A 26,306-nucleotide genomic window follows, 5' to 3' on the forward strand; every position below is an offset into this window, starting at 1 on the left:
GCCTGTAGGCCAGGATGCTGCAGGACATCAAAGGGCTGAGGGGCTGAGGGGCTGAGGGGCTGGGGACGGGTCACTGGACTTGACCCTTCAAAAAAGTGACTGATTTTAGAATGCACACTCAGTACATTGTGGGGAAGCCCAGGTTGGAGGGGGGCTTGACAAGCAGGAAGTGTGCAGTGGCTCTAGACTCCTCATCTGGCGAGACTGACTGACATAAAAGAAAAGGAGAGGATGCCATTAGCTCCTCACTGTGATATTCTGTCATTTAACTTTTTTGCCTGTGCAGTCAGTATTCCTTTGGGGTTAATATTAACTCCCCGAGCATGGGGCTTTCTCTTTTATTACACTTCCCACTCCTTGAGATTTTCCGTGGTCTTAGTTGGATCTACTTCTCTTGATGGTTAGTGTAAGCCCGGTCCATGGCTAAAAAATGGGCTGTTGGTGGGCAGAATTTTGCTTTTTGGTTTTTTGTTTGTTTGTTTTCAGTTTTTACCCTAATAGCTTCTCTTTTTCTTTCTATTCCTGTGGAGGTTAAGAATTCTGTCCTGTGAGTTCAGGGGCTGTGGACCAGGGTGGAGAGGCGGAAGTCATCAGGCTCCAGAGGCTGGATAAGCCCTGGTCTGTTATCTGGGAGCACAGAGCCAAAGGTAGCAATGACTTCATCCCCGCAGAGGGCGCCTCCCCACCCCTGCAGCTGATTTCAGATCAGTCGGTTCTCCGGGGATAGGTTTTCTTTGATTACTCCGTTCTCACTACCTGACATCGTAAGTCACTTTGAAAAAAGATGCGATAAAACCATTCCCCGGTTTCCTCCTGTGAGGAGCCTTTCCCAGACAGCATCTGTTCATGTGATCAGTCCTGGAGTGGACTTTTTCTTTTATATATAACTGAAAGGTTTCTGTTACCATCATCATTGAGGAGATTAAAAAAAAAAGAAGAAGGAAAGAAAAGAACAAAGTAACAAACTTGCAGGATGGCAGGTCCCAGGGAGAAGCTGACCTTTGGGAACCTCCGGCCCGGCTGGGACTCGGCCACGCGGGCTGGGACAGTTCACCCAGATGCTGCCTCCTGCTCCAGGGAAAAACGAGTGTGTTGGGCAGAGGATGGCCTGTGTGCACGCGGGGTTTGAGCGGAGCGTGCATGAGTGTGCGTGTGCGCACATGTGTGTGCGCGCGCGTGTGCGCAGGAGAGGGTGTCGGGGAGGCTGCCGCAGAGGCTCCTTTGTGGAGCCACTTGCCAGTTCAGAGCCAGCTTGGCGCCTCCCGTTGCTGGTTCCACGAGGACACCTAGCTCTTCTTCACAGTCCGTACATCTCTGTCCCCCGCCGCCGCCCCTACTTTCCTCGGTGGTCGCCCCGCTCCAGCCTTCAGGTGCTGGCAGCCGCCTGCCGGGTGGCGGCTCCCAGGCCCCCGGGGCCCCATGCAGGTGAAGGTGAGCGCCGCAGCGCCGATGTTGGCGCTCAAGGGTGGGAGGGAGGAAGGGCCGAGATGGAAAGGGCGTGCTGCCCTTTGCAGCTGGCGCTGGGAGCAGCCTGGTCTGCAGCATTGTTACCTGAGGCAGCGGCCGCGCCCCGCCCCGCGCCGCCCTGCCCCCTCGCGGCCCCGAGCAGCCAGGGCTGCAGTGACCCGGGAGGAGGCGACGGCGCTGGGAGACCGCGGGCGGCCGGGAGAGAGGAGCGCGCGCTGGGAGCGCCGGCCGCGGGTGAGTGAGTCGCGCTGCCCAGGCAGGGCGATCGCTGCTCGGGTGCTCCCGGGGACCGAGACTCCTCGGCTCCGGAGGGCCGGGGGCGGGGATCCGTCAGGAACGAGGGCTGTGGCACTGAATCTCGGCTGCCTTCGAGCCTCACCGGGAAGGCTGGGGAGGTTTGAGCTCCCCCGACTTTGGCGGCTGCACTCCCTGGGCCGCAGAGGACAGCCATCCGTCCTTTGAGGGGAAGACGCGCGCGTCCCGGGCCGCCTCCGGGTTAAACCTGGGCCGGCTGATTTAGCTTTAGCTGCCAGGACTTTTGGCTAAACTGAGCTCCCACTTGATCCCCGCCCGTCCAAGAGCGCGCAAGTGGGGGCGCCCGCGCCGGGTCCCTGGCCAGCGGGGGAGCCACGACTTGCCCCTCCTGACTGTGGTGCGGGGCTGGCCAGGACCGCGTCCGGGTGATACGGACCGAGGACAAGGCGGTACTCGCTCTGGCACGTTCGCTCTGCCCGTGCGAAGTTCAGCTTAGAAGTTGAGCCCTGCGCTTGTGGAAGTTGAGGGAGGAAGTGGGTGGGCTGGCGGGTCACCTCCAGCCTCTGCGGTGCCCCAGCTCGGGGACAACGGGCTCTCGGTTTAATCCTCCGACCAAACACCAGGAGTCTCCCCTCTGTGTTTTTCTCGCCGGCTCTTCCCCGCTCCTTTTGGCTGCTCCGCACTGCGGCCGTGAGGCTCTCTCCCCCCCCGCGCTCGGGACCCGGACCCCAGACGTGGGGAGGTGTCGCCGCGGAGGTTCGAGGAGGGGGCGGGGCCCGCAAACTGGGAGATCCCCCTTTCGCTTCAAGCACAGTGACACCTTCCCTAGTGAGCCCCCCACTCCGCTTGGAGGAGCCAGGTTCGGAGGCCCCCGCGAAGGGGGCGGGGCCTCGGGGATCCGCGGGGGAGGCGGGGGCCCTCGAGGCGAGGGGCGGGGCCGGCGATCCCTGCGGGGCTCCGGGAGGGGCGAGCTAGTGCGGCTGCTGCTCCACTAGCTTCTGCCTGAGGACGCGCGCGTGCTCGGTGCCCGCGGGAGGTAGTGGGTCCCGCCGTGCCCCGGCGTCCGCCCCGTGGACCCGCGTGTCCTCGCGCGGCAGGCGGCGGCCCCTCCCCGGCGCGCGCCTCGGCCCCGCCGCAGAGCCTGCGCGGCGCGTGTGGGCGTCTGTCTGGGCCGCGCACCGGCGCCCGCTCTCTCACCCCTTCCGCAGCCGCCCAGATAAGGACGCGCTGGGGTTGGCGGCCCGCGGACTCCCCGGGGACTCGGACGGACGCGGCGCCCTCCGAGCCTTTCGTGCGGCCGAGCCGGTGGCGCTTTGGTGAGTGGCTGGGGCGGGACGCGGGCCGAGGGTTGGGGGCGGAAGGACGCGGTGGACCGCCCGCCACTGCAGAGACCTAGGGAACTGTTGGGCGTCCAGACTGCGAAAGAAATCGGGTCCCCGGTGTCCCCCACGCCGAGTGTCTTCAGGACCCACGAGTCCGTTTTCGAACAGCTGTTTTCACAGAAACTGCGCCTGCTGTTCGGCCGTCTGTGACCCCCTCTCGTCTATTGACCCACAGTTGTCTTCCTGGAGTGAGTCGCAAGCGCTTCCTTTCCTCTCTCTAGAGCATCCTTTGGCACCCGTTTGCTTTGTTTGGGGACACTGAGAGAAGCTGAAAATGCACATTCAGAAGCAGGCGTTTTTTCCTCTGCTCCCAGGGTGTTGCGCTCGGGGGCATCTGTGGACTGTTTATGTTGTGCGGCGGCAGATTAAACGCGCGGACTGGAAACATCTTGGGTTCTTCCACTGCTGGCGAGAGTGCCAAGGTGAAGAGCTGGATGTTGCCAGCTCTGGTTCGACTGTGGGGTTGACATGCTGTGTTTAATAATCCAGAAAGATTTTGAAAGATAGGTGGTGGGGGAAGAGCCTGTCGCCAGTGAGTTGGTGGAGAGCAAAAGCTCCATATTTTAACATGGCCTGTCCCTTCCCCACCCTCTCTTCTCCCCCCAGTAAAATAGGGCCGTGCGTTCCTCTGCCTCTCTTCCACACCCGGCTTGCTCTGCCCCCGTTTGTCATCAGAAGGGTGTGGGCCAGCCTTTCCTGATCCCACCTCATCTGTGACACATGTCAGGAATCAAGGGGAAAGGTTTTTCTGGTGTGGCGTTTACTTCTGATTATTGTTGACCTAGGGGGTGAGTGACCAGCTGAGCAACAAGGCCCCACCAACCGTTTTTCAGGAGAGCTCTGAGCCCTAAACGGGCTTTCAGAAACATGTTTTCCTCCTAAATACACTGTGAAATGAAGCATACTTGCTCTTTTCTTCCCTCCCACCCACTCCCTTGAAGAGAACAGAGCTTCAACGATGTTTCTGACACCAAGAGCAAAGTAATCCTGGCTATTTAGGCAAGAGAGTTTAGGAAGGGCCACAGGGCTTCTTTGAAGACCCTTATTCTCCTTCTCATTCTAAGACTTTTTGCTTGCTGATCAGCTAAAGCCTAGGTACATGGTCACAGCATCCCCTTATTAAAAATCCACACAGATGGGAGATGCTCAGCTGAGCCAGTAGCCTCCCCAGGAGGGGCCTTCACTGGGACTTACCCCCAGTGGGTCATGATTAGCGCCCAGGGGACTCAAAGAGAAGTTCTCATCTTCAGACACTTACTGTGACAGCTGTACAGTTTACTCAGGGCTGGGCATTTGTCAACCTTAGCAGCCATCCCCCCTGCTGCTGAGGTCCCCAACCTGTAGGTGAGATGTTAAATACAAGCCTGTCTCTGTTTGCCCTGGGGAGATTGATGGGACACTTGACATTTTCCAGATAGAGCCTAAGGCTAATTCCATTGTCCTTGCCGGCAACTGCCCGCTGTGTGAAACAGCCGTCTTTGGGGCTGCTGCATCACCTATGTTCTCCTAGCATATTTGGAGAGTATGCGTTTGCATCTTTACTGCGGACAGTACCATAGTAAATTGAATATTCTTTGTGTATCCTCTGTTTTAATATCTCGTGAGACTGTGGAAAGGGTTAGAATGTGTGTCTGCACTCTCTTTTTCCTGCCATCTCTTTGACATTGGAAATCCTGGCCCAAGGGGGAAACCCTATCAAAGCCCTATTGAGGCTTGTAGTAAAAGCATTAGCATCTTAGCTAATCATTGCTGGAGAACTCATTCATTAGAAGCTGTTGGGGGCCTAGGATCCTTGTATGTTACCCTGGGAAAAAATTAGCCAGACAACATACCAGGAACAATGTTGTAAATTTTCTTTTGTTCCTTTAACTTTCTAAAATAACATTCTTTCTCAAGAGGGGACAGTGGTTAGAATCCTGCTGATGCATAGCTAACGCCTGTCGCTTTTTACTTTGACAAGCTTTAATCTGGTACTTCCTCTGCAAAACAGACTATACTCAAAAGGACTCACACGCTTTGGGGCTTTGGTATTAGAAGACGGTGTTGCACGACCTCCGAGGGCATAGTCTTTTTCACTCTTCATTAGTATCTCTGCATTTGCTCTGTGAGGTTTAATGGCACAGCTGTGCATATACTAACGCAGCACTGAATGAGTTATTGCTTTCTAGGATGGAGACTTTTTTAGCTTATCACCATTCTTAACAGGGATAATCTATAAGCAAGTCAGCATATCTGGAATTGGAGGTGAATTGGAGGATTAGCAATTCTTCTATACATGAGCTATTTCATGTACAGAAGTATTTTAAAATATGTAAGGATAAACTGCCAAGATTACTTGTACAGTCTTGAGAAAAGAAGAGTTCAGATATAACTATAAACTGTAATTGACAGTGAGTCATTTGCTTTAGGGATGCCAACTATGAAAACAGCCTAGTTATGCCCCTAATGATAATTACGAAAACTCCTTTTAAAAGCTAGTTGCATCTCAAGTGAGCTGTAAGTTGGCTTGGATAAATATTTTCAGTTTTACTTTCTAAAAAATTATCCCATGATGACACTGCACAACACTGTGAATGTACTTAATGCCACTGATGTACACTTAAAAGTGGTTAAAATGCTAAAAAAAAAAAATTATCCAGCAAATAGTTGGAAATGCTATTTTCTACCCATACATAATTCTCAGAACTTAAATATTTAAATGTTTCATAAAAACATTTGTTCTTGTAATGTAGAGATAACTTAATATACAATCACTGAGTACTGAAAAGGGACAGAGCTCACAAACCTAGTAACTTAGAAAGCAGAGGATGGCACTATTAAAGGTATGTTTCTAGTAGCCAAGGTTAACCTAGCGTTTTACTTATAAACCCAATACATATTTTAAGGCAAATGTAGTGCCTGTGAAAATAAAGAGAAATCGTATGTACCTGTGACACCAGTTGTTGTTAATAATGGCTAACTATGTACCATCTTGGTAAGGGTGTACACGTATGAGCTCATTTATTCGCATACAAACCAATGGAATGGTATATGCTTATAGTACAGAGGAGCATGCTGCAACATAGGTTAGATAACCTACCTCACCCCAGGTTGCACACCTAAAGAAGTAGCAGAACTGGGATCTGAGGAAAAGCAGTCTGTTTTTGGAGTCTCCCCTCTTACTCCCGAGGCAGTCCTGCCTTTTATGTATGATTCTGTGTAAAAGATTTAATAATATTTGAATTAGTGATATCAGACCATTTGCTCCTGTAGAATTCTGCATTGTTTGATGAAGATGTGTAACTGTGAGCTTTGAACAGTAATGCTGTAGAAGGATAATTCCTCTCAGAAGTCCAGAAGTCCACGTGACCCTTTACGACCTAGACGAAACAGCCCCCTTTTCACACACCCGAATAGTTGGGGTGCTCATTCCACAAGCCTACACGGGGCCCCGTGTTCTACATCTCCACTTACCTGTCCTCCCATCTGAAGAGTAATCTGTAGTTATTTTGACCCCTGTTTTCACATCGGGTCCACAACAAATGAACAAAAACGAACATTTAAAGGTCAATAAAAACACGAGCCACCAAGATAAGTCAGTGACCGAGTGGCTAAGGGGTAGCCGTGTGGCAGGTGTGATTCGGGCAGCATCCCCTTGTGTGTGTGTGTGTCTCCTCTGCTGATAGCGTCACAGAAGAAGCAGAAGAGACACTGAGAAGTTCTGGTGGTTTCCAGAGAGTTAAGCTCCAGAGAGCTTAACCAGAACCCAGAACGATCGCATCGCAAGTGACGATGGAGGTCAGTGCCAACCTCCTAATTTTACAAATGAGAAACTCCACATCTAGTGAGGCAAAATGCCTTTTCTCAAATTGCAAGCAGTAGAGCTTGATTTAGAGCCGGAACCTTTTATCTTCATGTCCGGCGTTCTTTTCTCTGTTTGCGGGGGAGCTGCATCACCAAGTGTAGGGAGAAGACGATGGCACTGACTCCGGGGGAAGGAGTTTGGCCATTATTTTATCATCCCCGAGTGCCCTGCCTATTATGTGCAAGGTGGAGGATGCCCTTTGGCCCACTGATGGGTAGGGGACATGTCCGTACTGGAAAAAGGCAGAGTCACTAGGGCTGCAGCCATTTGGGTCATTTCCCCAGGGGTTGGGGATCCACTGCCCAAAGGAAACGAGCCAGTTAATGAACGAGTAGCTTGTTCAGAAAGCGAGCAATACTTTGCTGAACCGATTGCAGGTTCTTGGTAAATATGTGTTTTATTGATGAGTGGAAGGTTTCCAAGTTGGATTTATTGCTGCTGCTTTGGCAGCATTTCCAGGTAGTAAAATTTGGTTCACATTTAGAAAAGTATTAGTCCCTTTTAGTTCTCCTTGGGATGTGTGGCCCCTCATTGATCTCAATATCCAACTACTCTGGGAGGACTGGCGCTGGCCTCGGAAGGGAGTCGCTAGTATAGCAGTGTTTTCCTGCACTGATTTTAAAGTTGTTTTATCTTTGCAGGTCTGGAAGATGACACACAACGCAGTTGCCTTTGCTCTGGCGGCGGACTAGCGGGAGGAAAAGTATATGACACGAATTTGATGTCGGTGTCTGCTTCCCCAAGGTCAAGAAATCATCTCCTTAGAAGGCAACAGTACTATGCATGTTATGAATTGTGTCTCCTTGGTCAGTGATAAAGGGAATGGGAATATTGCCACGACAGCTGGATTCATGATTGGGCAGACGCCGCCACCGCCGCCTCCTCCTCCGCCCCCTCCACCTCCACCATGCCCATACTCAGGGGAAGGGTTTCCTCCCTCTCCTCCCCCTCCCCCTCCCCCTCCACTGCCTGGGGGGCCTCCGGTCCCCCCTCCCGCCCCAGGACTACCCCCAACCTCTCACCTGAACGGCTACAGCCACCTCGGTAAGAAAAAGCGGATCAGAAGCTTTTTCTGGAAAACCATTCCAGAGGAGCAAGTTCGTGGCAAAACCAACATCTGGACCTTGGCAGCCAGGCAGCAGCATCACTACCAAATTGATACAAAGAGCATCGAGGAGCTGTTTGGGCAGCAAGAAAACACCACCATCTCTTCCCCTTCTGGGAGAGGAGGGCCTTTGAATTCGTCCTTCAGGGAGGGCAGAGAAGAGGTAAGAATGGTCCACGGAGGGATGGCCCTCCCCACACCGCACTGTTTTGAGTTTGGGGACGTGTGTGCATTCCAAACCTGCTAGAATCACTGAGAAATAAGGTAATGCAAGTGAACGTGCTTTGGAAATGATGAGCTTGAGCTGAGTAGCAAGAAGTGTGAGAGGCATGCAAGCCGTATCCTGGCAGACATCCCAGAGGATGGTGACCTCATGCAGGGAACATGCTATCTGGAGGCCTCGCTCCTGGCCTCCCGGCAGCGCCTTGCCTCCAGCACATCTGCCTGGTTTCCCCTGGTGGAGCAGTTCTGCTGAAGCCCAGTATTCTGAGGCGCCATTGAAACAAAAACCTGAGCTCCTGAACTCAGTTACCTGAGATTAACTGGGGGTTTCTGAGACAAAGTGCCTTTTATTAAATAACATCATTAAATAGTGTACATCCTTAGACTTTTATCTTTATTTTTCCCTCCAGCTTTCTTTCCACAAGTGTTGTGAGGAGGCCTTCGTTCTTCGAATCTCTGAATTAAGTGTTGGCCATTGTAAATCTCTGAATTAAGTATTTGGCCATCTCAGATTCCAGAGAGCCAAAGCATAAAGCTATTTTCAGATAGACTTTCTACAAAGCACATTTCCAGTGAACAGGAACTGTGTTACTTTGAGGAAAATATAAAGCTAGCAAGTTAGGACTTCCCTAGCGGTCCAGTGGTTAAGACTTCGCCTTCCAATGCAGGGAGTGCGGGTTCGATCCCTGGTCGGGGAGCTAAGATCCCATGTGCCTCGTGGCCAAAAAACCAAAACAAAAAAACCCAGAAGCAATATTGTAACAAATTCAATAAAGACTTTAAAAATGGTCCACATCGGAAAAAATCTTTAAAAAAAAAAAAAAATAAAGCTAGCAAGTTATAAGAAGGTAAGTGAAAGCATGGCTTCAGAGCTTCAGGTCACCGAACATCACAGAAACTGAGTCAAAAATTACATTTGTAAGTACTCTCTGGTTAGAAACATGAAAGTAAATTAAGAAACCTCTATTTGCTAGAAGAAATAATTAGGAAACCGGGGTTCAAAGAAAAGAATGCTGTCCCCCCCACCAAAAAAAAGGGCAACAGAAATGCATCATTTTTTAATCTGTTGTAAAGGAGCAGAGAAAATAGGTCAAAGATAGAGCTGACTAGATAAGAGAGTGGGCAGGCAGGGCTCTGGAATGAAGTAGCAGCTCTCTGCATTACTGAATTCTTGAGCTGACAGTATTGACCTCTTTTCTCTGTCTGGCTCAGGAATTCACTTGGGGGCCCTTGAAGCTGGCAGTATGGTCCCCTGTTGACATAGCCAAGAGTCTATTTATTATAAAATGTGGAGAACCCTAGGACTAGAATTAGGTGTAAGCTGTGAGATGATTTGAGAGGAAGTCTTCAGGACATCCTTAGTGCCCTCCTGTGCTGAACCTGGCTTTCCCTGCTCTTTCCTTTATGCAAAGGCCTTTTATTTCTCAGTGCATCCTTTCAGTATCAGAAGGAGCAAGAAGTCATTTCCTTAGTACACTGGCCTCTGCCCCAGCTTCCAGCAGAGACTCCTTGCTGGACAGTAGGTCATGCTCACCATTGTTTCCTAGCTCTACTTACTGGCCTTGAAGCATTTTAAAGGAAAGAGTGGATGGGTGCGTGGAGACGGAGCTCATGTCTCAGGAAAGCCCCTGTCACCCACAGAAGGGGGTCTGGCTGATCACGCTCCTGGGGAGGCAGCTGACCAGGTTAGAATGGGCAGTGTCCTTTATAAACTGGAGACATTTATTTGGCCAGTGATAGTTCAGGGGGCTGTGTGGAACTTGCTGCTTTATGTTAGTGACTTCAAGAGGGCTTAAGACCCACTGATGGAAGGAAGTGGCAGGGTGTGTGGCATCTTTTCCCACCTATGGCAGAAGCAGAGACGTCCATTTCTTAGGCCAGATCTAAAATTCAGGTAAAAAGAATCTTTCTTTTTGCCTCTCTCCCCCCCTAGATACATTTCTTTACTCTTTTTTTGTTTGTTTGTTTTTCTTTAACTTAAAAAAAAGAAAAAACCTGAAACTGAACAATTATTTTTTAAATGGTGGTAAAATATACATAACATAACATTCACCCTCTTAACAATTTGTAAGCGTACAGTTCAGTGGCACAGAAACATCCACATTGTTGGAAGGCTGCCATCACTATCCATCCACGGAATCCTTTGCATCTCGCAAAACTGAAACGCTGTTCCCCATTCCCCCCCTCCCCCCAGCCCCTGGAAGCCACCCTTCTACTTTCTGTCTCTATGAACCTGAGTACTCTAGGTACCTCACACAGTATCTGTCTTTTTTTTTTTTTTTTAAAGGAAACATTTAAGAGTTTCAGAAGAGTTTTTTTTTTTTTTTTTTTTTTTGGCCGCGTGGCATGTGGGATCTTAGCTCCCTAACCAGGGATCGAACCCACAACCCCTGCATTGGAAGAGCGGAGTCTTAACCACTAGACTGTCAGGGAAGTCCCAGTATTTGTCTTTTTGTGACTGGACTGTTTTACTCAGCATAATGTCCTCAAGGTTCATCCATGTTGTAGCATGCACCAGAATTTTAAGGCTGAATAATATTCCATTGTATGTATATACCACATTCTGTTTATCCAGTCATTTGTTGATGGACACTTGGGTTGCTTCCACCTTTTGGCTTTTGTGAATAATGCTGCTATGAATGATGGGTGTGCAGATATCTTTACTTTAACACATGTAGGTTCTAATCTGCAAGATAGCAGTCTAGAAAGAAAAATTAAATCGCCATGACTGTGTATCATAAGATAATCTAACTCTTCAACTTCTCAGTACTCAGGTAGGACAAGTAGTGTAGGTGGATGGATTTAAGGGCAGATTGGATAATATTGTCACATCACAGAGGGTTACCCAGAATTAGTTTCCATTTTTCATGCTATCTCCAACGTGGCTAGAATTATTATATATACTTTTTTTTTTTTTTTGGTAAAAGAATATAGTACATGCTGTTTTCTTCCCTCATTAGATTTTCTTTAAAGAAGTTACAACGCAGCAGAATGATAGTCTAACATGGACCAGTAATAAATCTTCCAATTCACTCTGTAGAAAGTGGAGTCCAGGGTTGAAACTGTGTGGACTGGAGAATACATACGTAGCATGTTTGGCCGAGGGACCCATCCTGAGCCTGGAAATGTGGCTTTCCCATCTGCTGCCACACAGCTCATAATTCTGAAGGCTCAAACATGCCACGGATCAGATTATGTTCCCTTGAAATGTAATAACCTCCTACAGAAATGGCCTGCCATTATGCGGTTGGCTCCGGCTTTAAAGGGCTTATAAAGCACTACAAATAAGTTCCATTATACTACGAAGGAAGAAGTTACTGGGAGACAGGGAAGAGCTGGGTTTGGGAATGGCTGAATTTAGGGAGAACAACATCTAAAATAGTAAATTAGAACATAGTAAAGGGGGGAAAAGGTTATGAAATACTATCTTTGTATCTTCACTAGACGAAAATTAACTTGAAGCTACAGATGTTACAATAATAAACTTTAGTAAAGTAATTAGAAATAACAAAGGGTATTACTGGGGATAATAATAAAGAAGTTCAACTCAAACTCCACCTTCTTTTCCGAGTTTGGTGATCTCACGTTTGAGAAGCCCCCATCCATCTGTTAGCGCTGCTCTTCAGCCCCTCGGAGCTGGTTAGTTGGGGCTACCCTTGTCTCCCTACAGAATCTGAAATGCTCTCAAGGCAAGGACAGCCCTAGCCATTTGGTATCCTCCAAAGAAAGTAAACTGAACTGACAGAACTGAACCAAGGGAGCAAAGGGGCTATCTTATAAGGTATCAGTATGATAAGTCAAAATAGGGGTTCACAGAGAAAACACAATAATATGAATAGGGTCTAAGGACATAATGTGAAACCTGGCAACTATAGTGGATAACACTGTATTCTGTAATTGAAATTTGCTAAAAGAGTAGAACTTAATTTTTCTCACCAAAAAGTAAATAAATAAGTAAATAAATATGTGAGGTGATGGAGGGAATGTATACAAGTATATAGTGTATACATATATCAAATCACCATGATGTGCACCTTAAATATCTTACAGTTTTATTTGTCAATTATACCTCCATAAAACTGAAATTTAAAAATGAAAAAGAAAATGCAAACATTGAAACACTTGAGGTCATTCACTATGGTGTCTGTGGTAATATTACAATTAGTGTTAGTTAATTATACCACATAAGAAATAATTAAAATTGCTTATTAGAAAAAGAGAGGACAGGAAAGAGAGAGGAAGGAAGGAAGATTGGTTTTTCTAAGTTTATGAAAAGGAATGTTATTCTCCCACACAGTAATTCAGGTATCAGTCATTCTTTGTCAACTTTTGTTATGGTCCCAGAATGTTCTAGAATTCTGAGACATGCTCAGTTGAGAACTATAGAACTAGATAGAGTATTTGAAAGGGGAAAAAAAAGCTTCAACTGGACTATCATTTTTTTCCCTCAGAGCTGGGGGAGGGACATTTCCCAATGAATAGCCAACCAAAAATAAAAAAAGAATGAAAAACCATTAAAACCCAAAAGCTAAGTCTATATTAGTGGATACAGGAAGATTTTTTTAAATAATTGCTTTTCAGGTTTGACATAGGATTGAAATAACTACTATTTAGTGTTACTTAAGTAGGTAAGGAAGCCTCCTTTGACAAATGGAAGCTAAAGTGATTTAAGAATTTCTTCTTCCACCTTAAGGATATTACGCTAAATGAAATAAACCAGTCACCAAAGGACAAATACTGTATGATTTCACTTATATGAAGTACCCAGAGTAGTCAGATTCACCGAGACAGAAAGTAGAATGGTGGCTGCCAGGGGGTGGGGAGGGGAAGTGGGGAGTTAGTGTTTAATGGGGACAGCGTTTCAGTTTTGCAAGATGAAGGGTTCTGGAGGCGGATGGTGGTGATGATTCCACAACAGTGTGAATGTACCTATTGCCGCTGAACTGTACACTTAAAAACTGTTAAGATGGTAACTGTTATGTGTGTTTTACCACAACTAAAAAAGAAAAGTTCCTTCTTCCTTTAACGAATATGGGAGGCAGATTTTGTGGTGGATGGATGAGAGTGCAAGAATTGCAGAAGAAGAAAAGGAGGAGAGCTTATTTGGAGGTTTGAACAGGTGGGGCTGGGGGTGTAGCCATTCATATGCTTCCCTGAGCACGCAGCACTGCTGTTTCCGCGCCTCAGAGGGATCTGAGCAGCCCCACCGCCTGGCAGCCTGTGGGGAGACTGTTACGAGAGCGGGTGGGACGTCTTTAGGGTGGATGAGCTGAGCACATCGCCTGACGTCTTTGCTCCCCTGTTCACCAGGGATGGTGTAACTCTTGGGTGGGCCTTTAATGGGACAGGTCATGAGCTCTGTACATGCTGAGTACACCCGCCTCAGCAGGCCTGCGGTGTCCAGAAGAGTAGATATGGATTGATTGAACTGGTGGGGAGGGAGGGGCCAGGTCAGTTCACCCCTGTTCCCAGGGTTGTTTGTCTCCGCCTGTGCAGTCCGCGAGGCGTGCGCTCCTGGGAGTGACTCAAAAGCACCTCTAGCCGCACTCGCTTGGGCCTCTGAACTGCCGGCAAGCCTTTGGGAAGTAAGATAAGCTAATTTACACATGTAGTGATAACCCTCTTTAAAGGACTGTGTAATAACACCGCTTTAGAAGGCTGAGTGTGATGCCCTCTGAGAGCAGACTGCCCGTGCACTGGGCAGAGCTGAGGATGCCCGGAGAGAAGGGCACTGTCCCTGCAGTGTTATCAACTGTCTCATTTTCCTGTGGTTTGGAGGAGGCGCTGGGCTTTGTTTCCCCCTTACACTGCTCAGCGATGGCCCGCCCAGGTTTTCCCTTAGGAGTATTGCTGGATTCCCTTAAATTAGTGACCAGTTTCCTCGCTGGTGACACAGCTGCTGCCCCAGGCGTGGCCCCCTGTGCTCCCCGCGGCCTGAGCTCCACTCCCTGCCTGAGCTCCACTCCCTGCCTGAGCTCCACTCCCGGCGGCCATCTCAGCTGGTGAGAATGTGAGTCCTGGCCTTTGTCCCACAGATGCAACTCTGGGGTCACCAGGGGCCTTGGCCAGGCCCCGTGGATGGCTCTCTGCAGATCTGCCCCCATTCCCAGAGAAGCATCCCAATGTAGATACTGGGCTGGTGGGGAACCTTCCCTACTTCTCTGTTTTCCTATATCCACAGCAATATTGAAAGTCCCAGGAACTAGAGTGAACAGGAACCAGAGAGACCCTGGGGCATTTCAGTTCAGTATTGCTTTGGGGAAGGTATAAAATGACATCTCTGAGGCTCAGTTTCTGTATGTGTCAAATAGGAACAATAACAGTAATCTCTCCACCACTTTTCCAGCAATAATAGCTATGGATCTAGGCTGAGGATACAGAGTCCCAGAGGGTTGAGGGGTGAAGAGGATGAGGGTGGGGCTTGGGTGTGGAGGCTGGGAGGGTGCTGCCGTCAAGGGTTAAATGTAGCAGGAGGTGGTAATTTAATGAAAAAATATAAAAAGTTTTTCCCCCGTTCTGGATAGAAGTGAGTGCAGAGAAAGCTCTTCGGATATACATATATAGCCAGATCAGTGCACATGCTCCTACTTTTTAATTTGTCATTTATAATAAGCACATCGTTTCTGTCTTAAATTTAGATTCCTCTCTTTGGTAAAAGCTTTCCTCTTAAAGGATGTTACGTTTGACAGGTTTTATTCTCACTCTTTCTTTCCCCTCTCCTCTCCCCTCCCTTTACACTGAACTTGAACTGTAATCCGTGGGTAGGATTCCAATAAGGAGCCTGTCCTTTTAGCTTGGGAGTTTAGTTTATAACTGGCAGGTGATTGTGTTAACACGAAATAAACCCCTAGGACAGTAAATAATGTGATTGTTTAAGATTAGTCTTTAAAAGAAGGCAACCATACTCTTGTAAAAATTTAACCTTCTAGCCAGGAAGTCCCATTAACTTTGGTTAACAGTCTTGCTGCCTCTTATAAACTTAGAAGCAGGCCCGGAGATCAGGAATTTAATCTGAAACCTGATTCTTTTTTGTTCACAGCGAATCACATACTTTTGGAAAGAAAGAGCCTTATAACAACATTCCTATTTAGCTTGTCTCCCTTTTCCAAAAAACAAATGGGGAAAATTGCGGACTTTTAAGTTTATCTTTCTTCCATGTATCCTGGATATTTACTTCCAAAGAAATGGCTTCTGTATTTAACAATACCCACCCCCTGAAAAAAGATTCTGTCTAAATTTTAGTCTGATAAAACCCTTCCAAATTATTACAGTAGTTCTCCCTTATCTGTGGGGGATACGTTCCAAGACCCCCAGAGGATGCCTGAAACCGTGGATAGTACCAAACCCTATATATACAGGTGGTCCCATGATGGTTCAGCTTAAGATTTTTCTCCTTTATGATGGTGTGAGAGCAATAGGCATACAGTAGAAGCCGTTCTTGGAATTTTGAGTTTTGATCTTTCCCGGCTAGCCATTTGCGGTACAGCCCCTCTTGTGATGCTGGGTAACGGTGGTGCAGCAGCTCCCATCAGCCAGGCGATCACAAGGGCAAGCAATCGATACACTGACAGACATTCTGTTTTCCACTTTCAGTACAGTGTCCCATTAATTACGTGAGCTGTTCAACACTTTATTATAAAATAGGCTTTGTGTTAGATGATTTTGCCTAACTGTAGGCTAATGTAAAGGTTCTGAACACATTTAAAGTAGGCTGGGCTAAGCTGTGATGTTCGGTAGGTTAGGTGTGTTAAATGCATTTTTCAGTATTTTCAATTTACGGTGGGTTTATCTGGACATAAGTCAGAGAAGATCTGTACTGTGTTTTTTCCTATACATATGCAACTATGATAAAGTTTAATTTATCAGTTAGGCACAGTAAGAGATTAACAACAATAAGGAATAATAAAATAGACCAACTATAATGTCAGCGAACAAAAATGGATCAGCTGATCTAAGAAGGATGGAAAATTTTATTCGAGCCAAATTGAGGATCATAACCCGGGAACAGCCTCTCAGAAAGCTCTGAGAACCGTTCCGCCCATTAGAGGTCAAAGCACAGTTGTATAAATTTTTGAGACAGAGGACTGTGCATTAAATGACGTATTATTGACAGTTTACACAGTCCAGATCTACCCGTACAAAGCGAATAGTGGGTCATAGGTCATGGTGGCCCCTTACAAGATTAAGAAGGAAGGTTATCTCCTAAGGAGTTATCTTGTTGATGCCAGGGGAATGTTGCTCTTTATGGTTGAGCAGGTATTTCTGCTGATGGGGAGGTTTGGTCGATGCATAAGGCAGATACGCAATGCACAGTAGAGGGGAAAGAGGAGGCCAAAGGGCAGAGAAAAATTTTTATGTTTACATTTTCCTTGATTTGCCTTAGAATATGAATTTTTATTTCATCAATAACAATGTACTGTAATAAAAGTTATGTGAATGTGGTCTCTCTCTCAAAATATCTTGTACAAATTTAATGCCTTTTCCATTGTAACGAAGCACTTATCATGCAGTATGGATGGAAGATTCGTTCTTACCGTAGATCTTAGCAACCTCGGCCTACGAGTTTTTTCTTTCCTTATTGAGAACTTTCACCTTTTCACTTAAAGGAAACTCTCTACGGCCTCTCTTTGGCATATCTAAGTTGCCGTCATCACTACTCCTGCGCTTTGGGGCCATTACTACGTAAAATAAGGCTCACCTGAGAACAAGCACTGTGGTACCGTGACAGTAACCCCATAACCAAGGTGGCTACTAAGTGACTAACGGGCAGGATATGCTGGACAAAGGGGTGATTCACGTCCCGAGGCGTGAGATTTCAGATTTCATTACTCTGCTCAGAACAGCACACAGTTTAAAACGTATGAATTGTTTATTTCTGGAATTTTCCATTTAATATTTTCAGATTTCTGTTGACCTAGGGTAACTGAAACTGTGGGTAAGGGGAGACTGCTGTAATTCTGAACAGCTTAGATCTGTTGCAGCCAGAATCTGGGTTTGGATGGTACATCAGGATAGCCACCATGTTTTATTAAATCAAAGATGACCCATGCATTATAAGACGTATCCTGATTCCAGAGATATTCATATGCCAAAAAACAAAAACAGAAACGCATCTTAGACTTGGTAAAATGCAGCACAAAAGTTTTCCTTTTTAAGTTCTGAGTAAATAAAGTGTAGGACGCTTTCTTACCTCCTCCCAAAAGGGCTACTGGACATACATATTCCTTCCCAATGAAAATAAAATTGTCCTTTAGAAAAATATTAAGAATTTTGTTATGTTTCTGAAAATAACAGTGTTGGTCCTTTTACATCCCTGAATCAGGGTTGGGACTCACTCTGCAATAGCTTCAGAGTTCAAGTCTCATATGATTCTTGCTATGCTAAGACATCTGTTTCCAAATTAGGACTTTTAAGTGTGGGCTATACTATTCTAAGAGGAAATTGCAAAATTTAGAAAATGTGAGTATAATTTATTTTAAATTATACAATATTAAAATAGATCTATATGGGAATTCCCTGCGGGCCAGTGGTTAAGACTCAGCGTTTTCACTGATGTGGGCCCAGGTTCGATCCCTGGTCAGGGAACTAAGAACCTGCAGGCCTCATGGCGCAGCCAAAAAAACCCCAAAAAGATATGTGTAATTATTACCATTAAGGAAATATATATTGCAGAAAGTAAATTTGGGGAGATAATAGTATTTTGATATTCATAAAACTATATTAGGTGCATCAATTAATCACCAGATTTACATATTGGGAATTACTCTCTTATACATTCAAATTGGTGTTGTATTTTGATAGGTTTTAATTCTCTTCTTTCCTCCAACTCTTCTTATTCATACTTTAATAATCTTACGTGTCTTTGTTTTTTTCCAGATTACTATCTTGGATGCAAAACGGAGCATGAACATTGGGATATTTCTAAAGCAGTTTAAGAAGTAAGATTTTGCACACATTTGAAACTTTAGTCACATCCCTGCTGTCAGCATCAGAGTCTGTGGGTGTGAGCCGAAACGCAGATTCTAATGAGGGAAAGCCATCCCTCATACTTTCAAATTGTTTTTAGACACGTGGCTTGAGGAGTCCCCAAGTGTGTGTCGCTTTCCGCCGTTTTCCTCCATAAAAACATAATCAGGTAGCTTGGAGTTCAGGGAGAATTGCCTTGGGCCATCTGTCCACGCCTCCATGGGTGAGTCAAACAGTGTTAAATTCACGTGTCCTCAAGTGGAAAGGAGAGGGCTCTGGCTCCAGGAGGCCCACAGAACCGCTTTTCTTCTCCCAGAGAAGACTCCCAGTGGTTGTTGCTACCTTCGCCCTCTCTGGGATGCCCGAGGATGGTTTTCTGGGGAAAGGGGCCTCTGGTGTATCAGGATCCCTGCTTTCCCTGGCAGTGGGGCTCTTATGATCGCTGACACAAAACCACCCATCAGACTGGGAAGGAGGCGGAGTGGAAGGGAGGGTGGAGGTGGTTTGCTTTCATTTCCCCTGGCTTGTGTTTCTTTGGCACTCCAGCCAATGTGAAAGGGAATCTGATCTTTGTCTTTTCAAGGTCTCCTCTGTCCATTGTGGAAGATATTCATCAAGGAAAGAGTGAGCATTATGGATCGGAGACATTACGTGAATTTCTTAAGCTTTTGCCAGAGTCAGAGGAGGTAAGGAGTTTGGGGCGTGAGTTTTAGATGTTAGGAGTGAGAATAAAAGCTTAATATTTTTAGGAATGTCAGAACTCACATGGGAAGGGCACTCTCCTACCCAGAGCCAGAGTTTTCTCGCCTAACAATTAAAAGTTACCCAGTAGAAAGAGCATGCGTTATCGAGTTGGAGAACCTAGGTTTAAATTGGCGCTGTTCCCTTAAGTGAGAAAGTTGGGCAAATTTTCATAAGTCCTGTGAACTTTAGTTTCCTCACCTGTAAAATGAGGATAATGATGCTTACCTCACTGGATTGTTGATGATTAAGCCCTAGTTATGCATCTAACGTGGTACTTGGCACATGGGAGCTCAATAAATGTTAGTTCCCTTTTCTGTCATCTAAGGATGATCTTTGCCTAGGGTGTACCTGGGGTTGTTTCATAATACATATACTTTTTAAAAAAAAAAGAAAAAAAAACAACCACTTTTGAATAAAGATGCTCTAAAAACTGGAGAGATAGGTAAATTGTTAATAAATGTTGTCTATATAATTGATTAAAAGGTGGGGATTGCTACCATAGCAATATAGTACCACAGTATAAATAAAGTATTGATTTTTTTTTTGGACCGAATTAACTAAATTTATGAATGATTAGGAGCTTGATAGGATAAAAAAGAGAAAAACAGTTTTGTAAAACCTTCCAAAATTGTGATATTGTCTATTTCTGAAGAAGTGACCCTTTAAAAATTTCAGTAATAAGTTACACGAATACATTTGCTTGTAAACACTTAAATAATACAGAGCCTTATAAAGTAAAAAGTGTAAGTTATCCTTTTACACATATTGCTGGCTTCTCCCTCCCCGATCTCTCTCCACTTCCTAGACATAATTTATGGAACTTGACTTTAGTGCCATTAATAACAACAAGAGAAATGTATTTGTGCTTTTTCTTTTCCATCAGTGATAAACTCACAATGCCAAACTGAGGGTCTTCGGGCGTAACTGGATATTTACGTATTCTGAGCTGCTCTCTCCACCTCGGGTTTTCTGTTTGCAAATCAGTTATAATTTACCAAAGCCAAGATTAATTAATGGCATTTGTTAATGTTAGTAAAGGGTCTTAAAGAGTTGAGGGAAAGGTACATTAGATCAAAATTTACCCTGGATCCTGTATACTGAACACTCCTTAATCTTTTATGTAAAGAATGGGCATTCCAAAATGTATTTTTTAAATTGAAGTGTAGTTGATTTACAGTATTGTGTTAGTTTTAGGTGTACTCAAGATCTTTTATTAGGATGGATAGTGTTTAATGAATTGAGTTTTCAAAAAGATTTAGTTGCTCTGGAAATCTCCCCGCTTGGGCATTTTTCGTGCTTGCTCCTTAGGACTGCTCTGGTACCCAGTCCTAGCGGAGCTCTAAATTTCCAACTAAATGGGAGTTAGGCATGAGGGAGGCTGCCAGCTTCATGCCATGAAGAGGCAGGAGGTTCAATGCGGTTTCCTTAATACCTTCCTTCCTAATTTAACAATCAGAGGCGATTAAAAAATTAAATTAAAAAAATTTAAAAATGCAAAGCCTGTGGAAGACTAAGGGATCTTTCAAAGAAGCAACTTAGCTGTCGAACCTCTCATGTTTTAAAGAACCCTGTTTCTTGGGTTGTCTGTGGGATATAATTCAGAGGAAAGAGGCTGTTAAGGGTGTGATGACTAAAACCCACCCCAGCGCTGCCCTGAGACTCCGAGGCACTCTCTCACCCCCAGACAATTAGCTGAGCCCGGAGACGAGACGCCCGGGGTCCTGCACTGCCTTCCCAGCCGCTGGACCAGGCCATCCCCCTCCCCCTGCAGGGTCACCGGAGTGACCAGGGTCTGAGTATCTGACAAGCTCGTCACACTCCTGCTTGTTTACGTTACCAGCTCAGCACACCCTCGGGCTCCTCTGGGAGCTTCCTTCAGCAGGTGCGCCCTGACAGTCCTCAGGGCTGCTCGGCACCAACCCCCCCCAGACCAGCGGAGGGAGCCACCTCCTGACGCCTGCCACTGCAGGGACAGACTGGCAGTGCTGGGCGGCCCGGCCCCACGCGGACGCAGGACCTACCCTGCAGTCCTGGGTAGAGGGCAGAGGATGGCGAAGAGGCCAAGGAGGAGGCAAGGCCAATTGAGAGAGGGTTAGGAGTGTGGCAGAAAAATGCTAATAAACGCATCGCTGTGCGTTACCGTGCGTTGCTGTGTTTGTGGGGTCACGTCCTGTGCTCATTCTTAGCACAAGGATGGGCGACACGTTGATCGAGTGCCCCACGTTCCAGGCCCCGGATGGGGCCAGAGGCTATCGAGTGCTCAGCCCAGTGCCGGGCACACAGAAGGTCAATAAATCACACCCATGGTGTGTGTGTGTGTGTGTCTGTTTCATTTAATCCTCACAGTGACATTGTTAAGCTATTCCTCATTTAACAGATGAGAAACTGGGGCCCACACAGGTTAGATAGAGCTTGCCTAGTGCCACATGACTAATGGGCTATGGAGGGCGGTGGGTTTGACCTGGTTTGTCTGACCCCAGAGCAGTTCCTTGGGCCGCACTCCACCACCTCCCTCTGAGGAAGGAAGGGCAAAGGTTCCCCAAACCCCGCCTCACTTCAGGCTGGCCTTGCGTCACCTCCGCTCTCACGAAGTACTGGTGTGAGTGTCACTCATAATACTGTCAACTTATCAGCACACTGAACTGATGAACGGAAACGGCCCAGCTGCCAGGCTAACCCCAGGTTAATTTGTTTTCAGACGTTCTCTGCCCTTCACCACAAAACTTTTATCTGGCACGTTTTTTGTCTTGCCTCAAACTCATGATTAAAACTTGCTGAGGGAGAAGGTAGACTCAGAAATAAAAGCATGCTCCCTGTCTGGGCCCTGAGAGGCGACTTGAGAAGGAGCCCTTCCCTGTGTTGGCGCTGGTACCCTACTGCCACAGTCAGCATCAGGGATGCAGGGCTGGAGGTGGAACTGCTGTCTATGGCAGCAAGTTGAGTCGCCTCCCCTGATATTTTTATCACCTCATTCTTACCTTGTTCGTTTACTCTCTGTTCCTGGGAGGAGGAAGCCCCAGTGTCTTCTCTTGGGTGGGTCTGCTGGTGGGAAACCCTGCTGTTTCAAGGCCATGTGAGTGGAATTAGAGGGGATGAAGGAGGCCTGCCCTTTGGAATGCGTGAGTCTTAAGGAGCAAGCTGTTTGCTGTTAGAGCAGAAACCGGGCACAGCCGGGTCATAACGAGAGTCCCTTGGCTCAGCCAAGAAAGTGATGCCTAACAACGTTTGCTAAATGCTTTTTGATGATGATGAGAATGCAGAATAATTATAGGGTCTGTCCACCCTCTTTTTTACCTTCCTCTCTGTGAAGGCACAGTAATCCCTCTTAATGAACATAAATCTCATTTTGAAATGGAACTAAGAACTGTCTACATGGCATTTAAATCAAATACTATCTTTAGTATCACCATTCTCTTGAACTCCATAAACATTTTTCACTCATTATGTAAGTGAAGGTGATTAATCATTGTTCATTTACAGTTCAGCACATGTTTAATAGAAATATCTACCAAGTGTACTTAGCATGACCTGTTCTTGTGCTTCAGACAGGAAACCGTGCTGTGATTCTCAGAAGTTTTGCCCATGCTACATATGTGGTCTTATATAAAGGCACAGCCCCGCTCTGCCCCTGCCCATATATGGTGAATCATTAGACTGTAGTTCAGGAGGGACCAGAATTCATCCTGTGGCTTTCTCAGTTCAGAAACTAGGCACTAGTTTGGGTTTAGCTAATGCAGAAGTTCCATCATCTGCCCTTAAATTTAGTAAGGCTGAAAATGGAAAATTCAATTTGGGGCACTAAAGGTAGGGGAAATAATGCAATTCTATAAATGGCTATTTTCTGCCCATTGTGGGGAAAAATGTAGTCTTAAGGCCCAGACTTAATACCAGGGTGTCTGGGGTGTGCATCTGCACTGTTACATTTTTTTTTTTAATTTGTTTATTTTTTATTTTTGGCCGTGTTGGGTCTTTGTTTCTGTGCGCGGGCTTTCTCTAGTTGTGGCAAGCGGGGGCCACTCTTCATCGCGGTGCGCGGGCCTCTCACCATCGCGGCCTCTCCTGTTGCGCAGGCTCCAGACGCGCAGGCTCAGTAATTGTGCACTGTTACATTTTGATGCAGATATTTCAGTTTGTGGATCTTTGCAAATACCCCTCCTCTGTGCTTTTGAACTGTTATTTCCTATTTTTCAAGAGGTTTAAAAATTAGGTTATTTTTATGGGCACCTAACATAATCCAGGGGGTGGAAGAGAGAAAGCTTTATAAAACATAACAAAGTGGTAAGTGCTTACTGGGAACAGTTAGCTTCAAAGACAGGCTATCAGCTTTACTCTAGAAGTCTTTTTTTTTTTAATTGAAGTATAGTATATATATATATTTTTTTTTTTTTTTCGGGATTCTTTTCTTTTATAGGTTACTACAAACTCTAGCAGTCTTAAGGTGCTCCTGACCATAAAGTGCTGTTGGAAGACTCTCCAAGGCATGCCTTGCTCTCTGATGCAGTTTGAGAACTTTCTCTTTGCCTGCATCCCTACTTGCTAGCTGTTTGGCTATATTCCTATGTTGGAACTCTTTTTTTTTTTTTTTTCTTTACGACAGTTGAAGGGATATTTGTGTGTTTAATAACTTTTAGTATAACTCTTTACAGGAGTAGTACATGCTCATTGTGGACATTTTAGGAAATAAAAATGAGCAGCAGATGAAAATGATAATGACTGTGGTGATTCTATCACCTAGCGTAGACGTCTGGTTTGTCTTGTTCCTGTGTTTGTAGTGTGTGTGTGGAGGGTCGGGGCATAGTAGACACTTCTTTTCTTAATTTACAGAAGTGGGATCCACTGTACACACTCTTTATGTTACCTGATTTTTTTTCACAGGGGGAAATCTTGACACTGATCTTTCAATTGTTTAAGCCGTCTTCCTCTTTATCTTCCTGCTGGAGAGCCAGTGTGTACTCAGCTCAACATCCAGTGGTCCCTTCCTATAAAGCTACTAGATGTGAAGGAGGACTTGTCCTCAGAAAGAAGATCTGTGTTAGACACCCTCCCCCAGTCTAAGTATCTTATATGCAAAATACTCAAAATAATAAGATTTTTTCCTTTATGACTCAAAGGCTCTGCTATAGTGACTATCCAGTCTCTTCTTTCTTCTTCCAAACAGTGGTCTCCCTTCCAGATTATAACTTACAGAACGTTTGCATCCTTGGAACTGATCCTTTCCCTTTAGTAACCTCTCTGAGGATTCCGGTGGCTCCAGCTTTCTGGTTCGTGTGGGATTGTTTACGCCCACATAAGTGGCACAGCTCTCCTCTCCCTAATTTGCTTGTTTGGGTTTTTTTCTTTTAAACAACAAAGTAGTAGCTGTGATGATTCCCTTTTCTGTCTTTTCTTAGGCTGACATTTTTATCAATTTGAATTTAGCACTGATATCCTTAATTTCCTAAAGGAATTCTAAGATGAAATTTAAAATGATGTTCCATTTTAATCATTTGTCCTTTTTTTCTTGACCCACTTTTCCATCTGTCTTTTAGATAAAGAAACTAAAGGCATTTAGTGGAGACGTGGCCAAGCTGTCCCTAGCAGACTCCTTTCTGCACTGCTTAATTCAGGTGCCAAAGTAAGGATCACCCATCACTGTTCTTTGCAGAGTAAGGTTTTAAAATCAACAAGGTCAAATTCTACACTGTAGCTGTACTTTTTGTTTTTCAGCTATTCACTGCGGATTGAAGCCATGGTGCTAAAGAAAGAATTTTTGCCTTCTTGTTCTTCTCTATTCACAGATATAACCATTCTAAGAACTGCTACAAAAGGTGAGTAAATACATGATGCTTCGTGTAATTTGATTTGATTAATTTTGGTAGCCGTTTATTTTTAAAAAACTGTTCAATTGAAAAATTAGATATGGAAAGTTCCATTTCTGATACGCTCTAAAAAGGGAAATGAGATGTTACCAGGGATGGTATTTAAAGTTTATTTCCATTTACTTTTCTGCCTCCCCCGGTTAACTAATTTAATTAATTGACCAATCAATCAATTAATTAGCATATTATCCTCCTGTAAAAGAAGGTTTCTTTCATCTCAAGCTTAGGAGTAAACCTTGTTGGTTGCAGCTTGCTTTTGTTCCTCTCCTAGATTAGCTTTCTGTGTATGTGTGTGGTGTGTGTATGGTGTGTGCTTAGTGTGTGTATGGTGTGTGTGTATGGTGTGCATTTAGTGCGTGTGGTGTGTGCATAGTGTATATATGGTTCATGTTTTGTGTCTGTGTTGTAGTATGTGGTGTGTGTGTAGTTGTGTGTGTATGTGGTGTGTGTGTAGTTGTGTGTGTGTATGTGGTGTGTCTGTGTGTGTAGTATGTGGTGTGTGTCTGGTGTGCGTGTAGTATGTGGTGTGTGTGTAGTTGTGTGTGTAGTATGTGGTGTGGGTGTAGTTGTGTGGTATGCAGTGTGTGTGTATGTGGTGTGTGTGTAGTTGTGTGTATGATGTGGTGTGTGTGTAGGTGTGTGTAGTATGTGGCACATGTGTAGTTGTGTGTAATATGTGGTGTGTGTGTAGTATGTGGTGTGTGTGTCGTTGCATGTGTTTGGTGTGTGTGTAGTATGTGATGTATGTGTAGTTGTGTGTGGTGTGTGTAGTATGTGGTGTGTGTGTAGTTGTGTGTATGTGGTGTGTGTGGTGTGTGTATGTGGTGTGTGTGTAGTTGTGTGTATGTGGTGTGTGTAGTGTGTGTGTAGTTGTGTGTATGTGGTGTGTGTAGTTGTGTGTATGTGGTGTGTGTAGTGTGTGGTGTGTGTGTAGTTATGTGTGTCTGGTGTGTGTGTACATGGTGGCGCGTGCTCACAGCCTGGGCCCGGGACCAGCTGCCTGTCTCCTCCAGCGCTCTGGCCTCTGTTGGCGGCTGGGACCCTGCTCTTCCGGAAGCATCCCTCCTTCCCTCCTGACTCCTCCCCAGGCATCTCCTGTTCCTCCTCTACCAGCTTTCCTGATGTTTCTGCTCCAGTGGTGTCTTCTCCCACCCGCGTCCCCTCCAGACTCTAACACCTGGTGGGCTCATTACATTTGAGAGGGAGCAACTTGCTAATTTTTGCTCGCCCCTTGGATAGCCTCCTCAGGTTGCTCTAGTGTCTCATTCCATAGGGTTGGGAGCTTGCTTTCTGGCACGTACGGCACTGAGAATGCCGGCTCCAAGGCAAAGTCTCTGGTGCTCCCTGGCCCTCACAGTTTCCAGCATTCATCAGCTGGGATCTCCAGCCTGATTTCCTCCTGGTCACTTTCTGGATTCCTAGTTATTGTGGTAGAATGTTTATTCCAATTTGGTTTTCTTGTT

The 26,306-nt window shown here is 45.9% G+C and overlaps 1 protein-coding gene across 2 annotated transcripts in view; it reads left to right on the forward strand.

Annotated features, from left to right (window-relative positions):
* The first annotated feature begins 1,646 nt into the window (after positions 1–1,646).
* Positions 1,647–26,306, forward strand: part of FHDC1 (FH2 domain containing 1) — a 40,092-nt gene continuing 15,432 nt past the window's right edge. Inside the window, exons 1-6 of one of the 2 annotated variants that reach the window (XM_068542644.1) lie at positions 1,647–1,701; positions 7,590–8,216; positions 18,152–18,213; positions 18,825–18,927; positions 24,514–24,599; positions 24,692–24,792. In XM_068542644.1, coding sequence (XP_068398745.1) covers positions 7,728–8,216; positions 18,152–18,213; positions 18,825–18,927; positions 24,514–24,599; positions 24,692–24,792 — 841 coding nt within the window. In that variant the 5' untranslated portion in view covers positions 1,647–1,701; positions 7,590–7,727. Of the gene's footprint in view, positions 1,702–2,832; positions 3,039–7,589; positions 8,217–18,151; positions 18,214–18,824; positions 18,928–24,513; positions 24,600–24,691; positions 24,793–26,306 lie in introns of those variants that run through there. The other variant, XM_068542643.1, reaches the window with a different exon arrangement.

The sequence above is a fragment of the Eschrichtius robustus genome, chromosome 4 (assembly GCF_028021215.1).
Source record: "Eschrichtius robustus isolate mEscRob2 chromosome 4, mEscRob2.pri, whole genome shotgun sequence".
In the NCBI taxonomy this organism is placed as follows: Eukaryota; Metazoa; Chordata; class Mammalia; order Artiodactyla; family Eschrichtiidae; genus Eschrichtius; species Eschrichtius robustus.